The 13,010-nt window shown below is 35.9% G+C and overlaps 1 protein-coding gene across 1 annotated transcript in view; it reads right to left on the bottom strand.

Moving 5' to 3' along the window:
- gfra4b (GDNF family receptor alpha 4b) overlaps window positions 1-13,010 on the bottom strand; it is a 66,004-nt gene that overhangs the window by 4,267 nt on the left and 48,727 nt on the right. Inside the window, exons 2-6 of the mRNA XM_041991102.1 lie at window positions 9,194-9,469; window positions 8,840-8,920; window positions 5,517-5,862; window positions 3,524-3,633; window positions 2,601-2,735 (exon numbers count right to left, since the gene is read on the bottom strand). Of these exons, the coding sequence (XP_041847036.1) occupies window positions 2,601-2,735; window positions 3,524-3,633; window positions 5,517-5,862; window positions 8,840-8,920; window positions 9,194-9,469 (948 nt within the window). The remainder of the gene's footprint in view (window positions 1-2,600; window positions 2,736-3,523; window positions 3,634-5,516; window positions 5,863-8,839; window positions 8,921-9,193; window positions 9,470-13,010) is intronic.

Here is a 13,010-nt window from a genome sequence, read left to right as displayed (position 1 = left end):
ACTGAGCCTTGGAAGACTTTTAGAGCAGACTAACTTGAAAGCAATCATTTCAATAGCAACATCAGAAATAAAAGCAACCTGAAATGCCACACTTTACACTTTATTCAAGGAGACTGGTTCCAGAGGCTAAGCTGTGCATCAAGATCAGTTAAGTGTAACTAGCCAAAACCTCTCAACCTCACACACCAGCTCAGTCTACTTTAAGTAGACTAAGCGTAGAGGTGACATTCCATGTCCCTAGAGCTAGCTTTTGCAGCTGAGGATTGATCTGCCAAGGTCCCCGCCTTCGGCCACTACCTTCAGCCACCACCATCGACCACATTGCACCCAATCCCTATGACCCCACAAAGGTGTTGAGCCCATGGGCAGGCGGGTCCCATGCTACCCTTTAAAGCTGAGCCTGACTGGGTTTTTTATCCCAGCCACCAAGCACACACCTCTGAGCCCCGCTTCCAGTTCTGGCTCCAAAGAGGGGTCCACGTCTTCCAATATCCCTATTCATAATGGCTTTCTTTTGAGCTGCACTTTGTCTGGTCCATCACCTAGAAACCTGCTTGCCTTGAGTGACCCTACCAAAGACATATAGCTCCTGACACCGTAGCTTCTTTTATCCTTTAACTGCTTGGCAAAAGCAAAGAATGTAAAACACAGTTTTAAAGCTGTCCATGTTTTAGCAACACTGAGTGTAGGAAGTAATAAAAATGTATTTGTATTGGCTATCAGTTTTTAATCATTGACAAAACTGTTCTAAAAATGACCCTAGCAACATTGTTTGACACTATCACTGCTGAAAAAATTATGTTTGAAACATACATAATGACCTGTAGTCACAATGCTGCTTGCTTTTATTTCAATAATAAATAGCTGAACTCCCAGGCAGAAACAATGGAATCCATGTAAGAGAAATACTAAAAATGAGAGAGGATGGAGTAGCATGTCAAAAGAGGTCACTATTTTGTACAAAATGCACAAAATGTTTTATTTAAATATATCACTCTCCTTTGGTTGGAATCAAGCAGTGAAACATCTGTCTTACTGAATATGGCCAGCTCTGTTCTATCACTGTTGTCAGCAATAGGGCTGACTTTGGTCAAGTCTGTTTAAATGTTTCCTGTTACAGCTTATCAGTGCTAATCAGTTATTCTGATTAGTCAGGGCTATTTGTGTTTCATCTGAATGGAATTGCTTTGCTGGACATACACTGGTGTGAAAGGAAATTAAACCAATGACATCAGAACTAGCCATCATTTGTGAAACCATGTCCTTCTTTCAACTCTGCACTTTGGTAGGCTCAATGTGAAGTTGTGCTTGCTTTTACCTGTCATATGATAGACAGTAAGAACATATTAAAAGCATCAAGTGACTCATACTTCTTATATATTTATTCATTTACTTTTTAACCTGGTCAGCAACAATAGTAAAAAAAAAAAAACATTTGATGCAGAAAAATAATGTTCTCATTAATATCAATAATATGTGTATTTGGAAATGTCTGCAGTGGTGAGAAAAGAATGAAGGACATGATACAATGAAGCAGAAAACTGAACAAAGCAGCAATCACGTCATCAGTCTGCACATATGCTTAAAGTGACCTCTCAAAGTCGCCACGCATCCAATCAGGTCAAGCCGGTTTCAGGGCTTCTCTGCATATGTGAAAATGGCTTTTATGAAAGATATTGAAAAAGCTGTTTATCATTGTGTCTGTTGGAATTGAAAGAACCATTCAGCAGCAAATAGTATGTCCATGTTCTTGGCCTAGTTTTTTCATTAAAGATAACTTTTAAAATTCTAGTATGTGAAATTCAGTGTGATCTGCTGACAGCAAGACAGAAAGATAGACATAACTATGTTTCAGTATGTTATGGTGTATGATTTTTCAAATTTCCAAATGTAAATGACACTACAAGAAATCAACGAGATTGTGCAGCTGTTGTATTGTATAGACATCCTAACGTCTTATGAAACCTGTATTCTATTGTTTATTTTTGGGAAACCGTAGGTTATAATGGAGCCTGATGACTTAACCATTAACTTCAGAACCAATTCTCCCAGCTGTTGATGTTCAATTTATCAGAGTAAAGTCCTCCTGCGTTGGTTCTGGTTAAACTGGTGTGAACACTTGCCGGTTTGCAAGAATGAAAAGAGGTTGTGAGGCTCCAGAACAGAACTGGTGCAAGAACCAGTACTGTGTCTGTGTAAAAGCACTAAAGCAGACCTTCCTTTCCTTCTTCTGCTTCTTTATCGCCGGTGGTTCGCTGTGCATGCTCCATGTCTTCTTCTCAATTTTTGGTGTATATGTGTGGCAGTGGTACAGGTCTGGCAATGATGCTACAGAGATTTCACTGGAACTGTGTACGCACACCTTTCTGGAAAAGCTTCCATTTGTATGAAAAAAACAAAACAAATTGCTTCGTCTCTGTGTGGATGTGGCCCTAACATACATGGTTTCTTAACTGTTGTTTCTTAACTTAAACTACCTGAGAAAGTGAAAAAAAAAATCATAAAGGTTTAAATTTAAAGTTTCCATATTCTTCTGTATAAGTACTCCAAAAAGGCTGAACCAGTGCAATCCACTTTTTTATGAAAATAGTGACACTCACTGAGACAGGTGTTGTTGGTGAAATACCCCAGAAAATGATGGCAGTCCTCCCTTTGGCTCCCACTAGCTGAGCAGGAGCACCATGGGGCCACATTGGATGTGGAGTTGTCGACATAGTTGGGAGTTATCGTACTTCCTGCAGAAAGGCAGCACCAGGCTTCGATCAGTATTAAAAATTCATTCTCTTTGAGTTGTAATGTTGCATTCATAATTCTTTATTTTCTGAAACACTAATGGACATTGCATTTCATGCACATTGACCTGCTGTGAGTGGATGATCATACTGTTATTGCAGGACTGAGCTCACTAATTCAAGTGACTGAGCTAGCAGCAGAGAAATATTCGAACTTTTACTTTTTTAGGTCACAGAAGTTTTTCCAGCACAGTGGAGGTGGGATTTCAAGTGCTTTAATAAATACAAGATGGGAATGAAAATGCCAAGTGTGTTTGTGCTGAAGGGCACCATTTTAGGTTGTAATGCATTAGGTCAGTGCCTCCTTCCAGTGTGTGGAAATGAAATGGATGTTATTTTTCTTTTATGCACTGTTATAAAACAGATTAAATCTCATTATTATAATAAAAAAAAAGAAAAATACAGGTTTTCTGTAATAAGAGATTGCTATGCTTATATATATTATGGAGGCGTGAACTTTGTCTTTTAGTTTAGAATGATTCTCCCACTCACTCATAACTTCTTTCATTTACACAAATTGACCTACTTGCCAGCTCTAAAGCATTCTCATCTAATTGTCTGGTTCCCTCTTTCCTTTTTACACAATATATGGTACATATTTTCATCCACATACAATGGCTTTCCTCCTCCACTTGTTTATTTCACCTCACTTTTTTTTTATCCTTTTTTTCTGTGTGTTTGGTTTTTTGCATGTTTTCCATCTTAGAGCTACATCTCAGACGTGCACTTACCTATGAGACCTGTGTAGGAGAGAAGGCAAGCCCCATAGTTGCCGTGCTCACAGCCACTGGCAGATGTTTCTGAAGGTTTGCAGTCATATTGAAACTGTGCTAGACGAGACCTGCAAAGGCATGAAATGTGCACTACTTAGCATAAACCACAAGGCATTTTCTTATTATTTCATAAAAGTTGTTTTTCCATATTGTGCTGTAATTTCAATTAAGATGACATGAAAATATATTGTTTCCCGTGGTGAAGACTGAAAGCAGTGGACTGTGATATAAAAGTGATAGAGTAATATACTTTATCCCCCAGACCTGGGATCATTAGTAAAGCCCTCTGAGTTTAATGGGGCTGTGGAAAAATAATGGCCATGACCAGAGATAGCAATGAGCGATAACTCAGATCCATCTGGCTCTTTATCTGTGCTAAATATTTAATGTGTTATTCCAACAGGCTCTCTGAGGTGTTCTTACCAATGGTGGCATAAAGCTTTATGGTATAACAATTTGCCATTTCGCTGATTGAATGACTGTTTATTTAATTCAAAATGACCCTAATAGTGAACCACACTGACCCAAATATGAATGGTGACTAGGGTTGTCAAAAAGATAACTGAATAACTATTACTGAAACTTTGCATCTAATTAAATGCTAATTTGCAATAGTATCAACACTAATAGCACTGTCTGTACTTCCTCGAATTGGCACACAATTTCACACAGCTTTGCTGCCGTCACACCAGCATCTATCCCCTCGCTTCACTTACAACAAAAAATATGTTGCTGTTCACAACACTGAGCTTCAGCAGTTTCCAGTGCTGTACTGATGATGCATCCAGTAACAAACTGGTAATTGGAATTAGCATTTTCCACCTTGCAAGAATTTACAATATGTTAAATAAGATTTCCATGTTGGGATTAAAGTTGTGGTAGAGCATCGCTAGCTCATGTATTTCTTATGTTAAGTGAACCATATATCTAATAATGAGAGTCGTTAATGTGAAAAGCAAGAGTAAAAGAGTTCTTTTACTCTTGCTTTCTGCTTCTGCTTATAAGTTAGGCTGAGATAGCAAGGGCAGAGGCTGGATAAACTAGTGTGTGACAAAAAATTGCCCTGGAGCTCACAGAATGTCATATGTTCTCCAGCACAGAAAATTCTTAGTCCTTTTGTTTTGTTTTTTTTTGTTTTTGTTTTGTTTTGTTTTGTTTTTTTTGTTTGTTTTTTTTTTGTTTTTGTTTTTGTGTTTTTTTAATAATAATTAAACTAATTGTTAGGCTTTCTTTCTTTGTTCAGTTTCCTGTTTGATAGGTCAGCTTAGGTTTTTCTTTTATTGTGTGTGTGTCTCTGTTTGTGTGTTACTTGTTATTTAAACAGTTAGTGTAAAGTTACCATTATTACTTTGCTTTAGTTTAGTTAATTTGACTTCTTTTAAGAGCCCTGATACTTTGAGTATATTTTGGGGGTTAATAAAACCCATTCCTTGTGAAGCCAACTTCCTCATTATTCATCAGCTCAGTCTCTTGCAGGAGTCAAGGTAAAACATACACACACACACACACACATACACAAAAGTGTTCCATTTAACATAATATAAAATGTAGCCTTTTTGCATTAATGCTCCTATTGTCAGCTGGGAACATCAGCTACAACTCCAAGGTCATTTTTATTAAAAATTTTTGCATTTTAACTTGTCATGGTTTTGAAAAAGATATGGATTTTCATGGGTATCCGTATCAGGATTGAAATTCTAGTACTCTGACTTAAATCTTAAATGTGAGCCTTTTTAAAACCTGATCTAAGGAATACTAAAATCTTAGAGGAGTAATGCATTGACATAGGAAATCAGTTGGATCATTGTGCCATAATAAAAATAGGAATTCCAATTATATTATAGTAATATGAAATTTTATACATATGGGAAAGCAAAGTAAAATCTATCTATTACAAGACTAAAATTACATTGAAAGTCAATTAAATGCTTCCATTTAGCCCTGTTCTCACCTGCACACATAGTCAGCATTGCAGATCCTCATCTGTGTAATACAATTAGGTTTTTCCACACTTTCATAGGAGCAGCTGGGTACAATGGTCTGCCTTCGACGCTCTGCACATGCTGTGTCCGTACAGGGGCAGAAGAGTAGCTCATGTGTGTAGTCAGCAGGAACACGGTCAAAGAACCTGCGCAGGGCCTTATTGCATTTAGGTCGGTTGCACAACCCTGACTTGGCACTGGGTTTGATACAAACTGAGACATATTCCGTGCGAAGCTTCTGACACAAGTCGTCCACATTGCAAGCTTTTGCAGCATCCAAGCAGCGATTCACGGTTGTCATGCCAACATCAGAGTCTATAAATTGAAGTAAGGTAAGAGACAACATATCAGTGGATCTCTTTCAATATATTTTCTTGAATGTACACAGAGTGACAATGGTGATGATAATGTGTTTCCTGTCAATGTATTTTTAATATGGTATGTAACCCTACTTTATTTATTCTCTCATTTGTTTCTTTTAATTACGTACAGCACTAAACTCATGTATGAAATGTGCAATAAAAATAAGTTTGCCTTGACTTGCCTGTGGTTTGTACCTGGCTTGCTAATTGATTGTGCTCAGGTATAAAAAGGAGAGGAAGGTGTCTGCAGCTACATCAAAGGGCCACATATTGTCCAGTTCATTCATTAAAATAAGCATATACGGTGGGCCTGGGGTAGAGAAGTTGGGTACTGGCACAGCTTGATGTGGGCAGGATTTAATGTGCACCGGGCTCATAAAGGGGATATGGGGCTGTCTCAAACACCAGTCCATAATTGATTCCAATTAATGTCAACGGCTGTTGGTCTTGCTGGGGCTGAACTGGTTAAAATTTGCAGAGAATTTGAAACTGATGTTTGCCTTTTTTTGGTGAGAGTTGCAAGATTCATTTTAATAAAACCGTTTATCTTTTCCTAAATCGGACTAAACAACATTTTTTTTATTTAAAATATTTATTTCATTCATAACACAAATAAAAACTAAACAAGATAATCTAAACAACAAAATTTTAACAGCTGAATGAAAAGGAGCAGAAAGAAGAAAATCCTAAATAATCTTGTAAACTAGATTAGGAGAAAAAGACAGAGATATAATATATTTTAATAAAGGATCAGTGCAAAAACAGAATGTGTGCCTATATGTGAGTGATAGGTCTCTGCTTGTGCTGTCTATGTTGCTTATATTTGTAAGTTTTATGTTAGATTTATATAGGATGTATTGATTGGATTATACTTTTAAATCTCATTGTACTGGTAACAATGACACTATTATGTTCTATTCTATTCAATTCTATTCTATTCTATTCTATAAGATCAACTAAAAGACACATTACAAAATTAACTGATTATTTAAAAGCCAGTATAGAAATATTACACACAATTCTTGTTGCAAACAGTTTCAAAATAAAACTGCATTTTAAACTACAATGGTGGTTTAAACTGCCTGCAAGGTGAATGTCTGCCAGGTGAAAGTCCTGTGACTCTCCTCCACCGCTCCTCCAACCTCCTAATGAGGCAGAGAGGCTTTCCTAATAGAAAGTAACATGACAGTCGTGTGTTATCTAAGCTTTTTTTTTTTTTTTTTTTTTTTTGAGACAAACTAAAACAACATCCAATGTCGATATTTGTTATGAGACTGGGTTATTGTGGTTAGATAGCAAGACAGATGCTTGTTTGTGATTTATGAAATGCATGAAATATGTCATATCTATTTACCTTTCTGTGATGTGAACCACCAAAAGAAGGCAAAGCATTAATGAACAGTGTGTTTGAAACAGAGAGTGTAACCTGGTTCTTTGTGTGACAACTCATGAAGGAACCTTTTGTATGCAAGTTGCCAAAGAAACAATCAAACATCTCATCCCTTTAAGCAGTTTGTTTCAGGCATGAGTCCTTAATTCACTGCATTGACAGATGTTCCCACGAGATCATCTGCAGCAATTTTTAAATTACCTACAAAGAATCTGTGTCAAAGAAGTTGAGTTTTCTTTTTTGAGCAAAGATGCAAATTATTTGCTAAATTGCTGTTTTTTTTTTGTTTGTTTGTTTTTTGTTTGTTTTTGTTTTTTGTTTTGTTGTTTTTTTTATTTTTGTTGTTTTTTTTGTTTGTTTTCTTTTTGCTTGTTTGCTTTGTTTTGTTTAGTTTTTTTGTTTTGTTGTTTTTGCTTTTGTTTTTGTTTTGTTGTTTTTTTATTTGACAGTTAATGAGGGAGATTGGTGTTTGTGGTCAAATTCCAAATAGTTTAAATAATTCAAATTAAAGATAGTGTTGGATAGTGTAGCTCTGGTGGATCAATGTAAGAAGAGAGCTGTTATGTCATACACTAATATAAATATTTCTTGCATCCAGATCTGTTTGATGTTTTATACAATTTAGTTTTAAAGTCTAGTGTAACCCTCGTGTAATCATTTTTGGAGCACAGTTTTCTTTATATTAATAAACAAGTATACAATGAGTAAACAATTGTTCTTGTTAGCTTTCATTGCTTACTTTAAATTTAATTTGTTGCTTGTTTATGTTAAGGAATCCAAAGGACTTGGTTAGGTTTAGGCAACAAGAGTTAAATTTAAGAAGCAAAAGCACTTGATAAGGTTTTGGAAGGGATCGCAGTTTTATTTTAAACTCATTGCATTAAAATATTAATCTGGTCTGTTACATGGTGACATGTAAATACACAACCCCCACCCCTTCTGTTGGCGTTTCAAAAATATTTTAACTAAGAAGAATTTATAATTAATTGATACCATAAAATAAGCATAAAATATTATTTAATTTACATGTGTAAATGACTCAAGGGACTATACTGTCTAGCCACTTTTTTTCACTTTTTCTAAAAAGATTTCCTCAAGTAAGCATCACTTCATGAGTGTCACACTCTTGGCCGAAACTTCACTCTACATTTTATCCTTGTTGTCCTATTTAGTTAATGGCAATTTAATGTTACAACTGTACCTAATCTATTTGAAGTTTGGCAATGTTTCAGTGAATTTGACATATTTTACTCAATATATCACTGTAATAAAAGACAAAATTTAAAATATTTTATCACTACAAGTCAGTTTTAGAAAAAGGTACTTAATAAGTAAGCTATGAGAGTCACTGATAATGCTAAGACGTTCCCATCTAATAGTACGCACAGACAAGCAAATAATTTTAATGCTCAGGTACATAGTTATATATGTTTTATGTGTTATTCTGGAAATTCTGTGGATTTTTTTAACAAAACATCTCTGAAAGGTGAAACAGTATTAAAAAAAAAAATTGAAAGGTAACAAAGGCATGTCAACTTGCCAGCTGTAATAGAGGCCAAGCGGACATAGTCATAATCCTTTTGCACTGTCTCATACGGATAACTCTCCACCAGGGTAAGTCCTGCAAGAATAATAGATACATAGATATACTAGCTTAAATGAACATCACAGCTCATCACAAGGATAAGATACATAAATACTGATTACAAAGTCATTTTCATTTAGTCACTATAGACACTAGAGGACCAAATCATAAATTATACACATCCATTAGTCAGGGTTATTATATTTCTTTAATGAACCGTCATCCAGCTGTTACTGTGTCTAAATAAGATTACACTTTGATTTGCAGACTTTATTTAAAAAATGATATTTCAGAAGAAAAACTACAGACCATGTATAATAGATTGATGAAGACTCCAGTAGATGCTCAGGCAGTTCTTCTCCTTCTTCATTCCTCGTTTGCACTGGCATCCATGTAAGGGGCTGGATAGAAGGGCGGACACTGCATTGGCACACTGGCTCCTGGCACCGGGACCAAGCTTCATGTTGCCATTGCCTGCCACACACTGACGCAAAGTGCGCAGACGTGGACTACAAGTCTCATCACTCGAGCACGAGTCTCCAGCCTCTAAGCAGTCTCTGCCGGCCAGTATAACCGCTAACAGGGCTGTAAGAGAGCATACAAAAACCCATAAAGATGTGGGATTTGAGACAGAAGCTGAGCAGTCAGGTCAGCTGATGAAAACAGGAAACAGTAAAAAAAAAAAAAAATATATATATATATATATATAAACAGTAAAATTAACAAGGTCATTTAAAATGGTGAAGCTTTTCTCATTTTATAATTTTGACATTCTTTTTTTCACAACTTTAAAAGATGTGGCACTAAGGCAGTGATGTGTTTCTGTACTTTTTTCTTCCTGCTAATATGTATTAAGACGTACAGCAGTAGGACTATTTGATGTTGACTTCTTTCTTAGCGATGCTTTTGCAATGTGTGCAGAGTGTGGTTTTGCATTGTCTTGTTAAAAATTTCATTGATGTTCATGGAAAAATCTCTCCAGTCTCGAAGGCAGCAAATACCCCAGATGAAATTGAACTGGGTTTGTTTTCTGCATAATCCTGCATCAAACTACCACTGCTAAGCAAACTGATACAACCTGAAAACAACACACCCTCTGGCTTTTTAGACTTTGTGCTGATACCAATATAAATGTCCCTTTTTGTCCTTACTTCTTCTGTCTGGGAACTACACTACACACTACATCTACTTTCTCCAAACATAAAGATCTGAACTACTGAATTGCCTGATAACAATCAGTGTTTCCACTGTACGATGGTCCATCTAACATGCCTCTGAGCCCAGAGAGCAGTTGATGCTGCCTCTGGAGAAGGTCAACACAACACAAAGCTTTTTTTTTTTTTTTTTTTTTTCTGAAGTGGAATTTGGGAATTAAAATCTGTACTGTTAAGAAATCTGTTATTGTTAAGAAGTAGATTTTGCATATAAATCCCTTGTCCGTGCAGTAATATCAGCTATTGATGAATAACAGTTGATGCAGGGCTGGCTGAGGGATCAGAGATTGCATCCATTCTAGGTATAACCTTGTGCAATAGTAATGAAATTATGTACTGTAGGAGTAGTAACCAAACCAATCTTTCTTTGAAGAAAATAGATTTTAAATAATTCACAACGGTATGACACGTTTGCTGAGAAATTTCAGATTCTTTAAAGACTCTTTCTCTATCTTTCTCAAAGACTCAGCTTTTCATTGATGCTTTTGTATCAAATTATGAATAAAATAACTTTTTTCCCCAAACACCTGTCTGAGATAATATATGTATTTGCTACTATATAATTACTACTATATAATTAATTTATTCAATTATTTTAGATTTGGCTGTTAGTTAATTCAATGGATCATTGGCAAAAAATATATTGACTAAAGTGATATTGGCTAATAAAATTCAGAGACTACCAGAATCAGAGAAGACCATAGAGACCTTAACTTTGTCAAAACATGGAGGTCCATCAAACAAAATGAATTAAAGTAAAATATTAAACCATCTCAGAAGCCCCTTAAAATATAGACCCTTACTCAAGCTTATTGCTGTGGAGGTGATCAATTTTGAGCATTCATTTCGGATAACATATTCATGAGCATGACATGCATTTAACTCAAGTGAATCGCATCATTCACACACTGAGATTTCATATTACTCATGTTACAATCTTGTTTACACCAACTTTTCAAATCCTTTTTTTTGGGTTGGGGGGGATGCTTCTTTTGTGTGTTTAGACTGTAGATATCTCGGGGGCAATATTGTTTCAGTTGTGTGTTTTGATCTCATATAGTAAAATAGTCACATAAATGCATGCACAGAAAGAAGTTGGAAAAAAAGAAAGAAGACAATATGTCAGATCAGCTTGTCAACGTCAAGTGTTTTCAAGGCTGAATCTTTACTCAAAGCCCACAGGTGTATTGAGTCTTACCAGGAGTTTTATAAATTCTCACCCACTATTCAGCACACTTTAGCTAAGGACATCCAATACAGATATGTAAATGATGAAAAAAAAAGCTCTAACCAATGCCAACGCCCTGGAAGGCCAGATGGTCAGTTTCAAATTCAAGACTGTAAGCCTTGGCTGTTTCTCTATGGCTACATGTGTCAGTTTGTGCTGCCTGGGCAGATGCTGAAATGGACACCATACATCATGAATGCAAATGAGTCACTTGATTTGACATTTCCAATAAGCCTGTCTCATTGTACCAGTAGGTTCATCCTATTAACTATGTCAGTAATCAATGTGTTCTAAAGCACAGTTAAATCCTCAGATTCCCTGCCACATAAATCACAGGCAGATTAGCTGATCAGTTACCCTTGCACACTGACTTAATGGTCCACTTCAGGAGAGATAAAATGGGAAATGAAACTTAATGAAGTCAGCTGGAATACTACCTACACTTGAATTTACCTACAATGCTTTGAAGCTGTGAATGAAATTGCTAAGCATTGGTGTGCTTTGTTTATACCTTAAAATATGTAGATTTACATTAAAGCTTACAGTCTGACATTAAAGTGAATAGAATTGTGTAACGGAGGATTTTAGGCAACATAATACAAGTCTTTGATGTTAAATATCTCATGCACCACACATATATGTACTGTAAGTGAGGATAAATGCATTATTCCTTTGGAACAAGTTTTACATTGTTATATTTGCATCTGTTTGTCATTTATAGCCTCAAATAAGCTATTTTATATCTTGCTATACCTTTTTTATCACTGGTCTTAACTTCCAATACACATTTTTTTTTATCTACTGCAGAGCAACAACTGAATCAGAATCTAAGTTTTTAGGTAAGCAGGGAAGGTTCTTACTTTTAATATCCACATGGGTGAAATTCATTTCCAATGAAACAACTTATATTTCATTTAATAAGTGAGTCGCCTACAATAATATTTTCTGTGTAGTTAATTTAACGTGTGTAGTCAACACACACCAGCTGGAATGACACTTGAGTTGCATATAGTCAACGTTAGACAGGAGCTCTGCTAATTTGCAAGGAGGCCACTTAATTTCGCAATATGTTTAGTCCCCTGCAGTCATGTACTCTTTAAAATGTACCTCAGAAAGGTTAATTTTTGTCTTCTTTCTTTAAATATATTTCACAAAACACACAAACCTTACAGTTGACATCATGTCTGAACTATTCAGTTTTGAGAGATCTGTTATCAGAGATCCATTATCAGCCATATGAGCAGTTTTTCTTGGAGGACTTGGAATCCACAGCCATAAACACAGCACTAGCACACTGCAGAACAACCCTCTGGAAAAGATATGTGGACCACATACTGGAAAAACAGCAGCATAAAATTAACTTTATATAGAAAACCAACACACACCTACCCATATTTACCCTGGACATCTGAACACCCCACAGCACATAAATGATCTGAACATTCTACGAACAGGCTAGCATCATAATGGAGAATAAAGATAGACCGGAAATGAAGAAAAACAGCATGTCATAAACAAGAAAAACAGACCAAAAACAAAACCTAAACAGCAACCCAAAACCAAAAATTAGGACTAGTTATCATGCCATATATCAGCGCTATAATGGAACCAGTACAATGGGTAATGAAAAAATACAAAATAAACACAGTGGTAAAACCACATGACATTAAGACAGTTACTGGTT

Source organism: Melanotaenia boesemani, chromosome 7 (genome assembly GCF_017639745.1).
Source record: "Melanotaenia boesemani isolate fMelBoe1 chromosome 7, fMelBoe1.pri, whole genome shotgun sequence".
NCBI lineage: Eukaryota > Metazoa > Chordata > Actinopteri > Atheriniformes > Melanotaeniidae > Melanotaenia > Melanotaenia boesemani.
The sequence above is the reverse complement of the archived record's forward strand: the minus strand, read 5'-3'. Positions and strand labels throughout refer to the sequence as shown.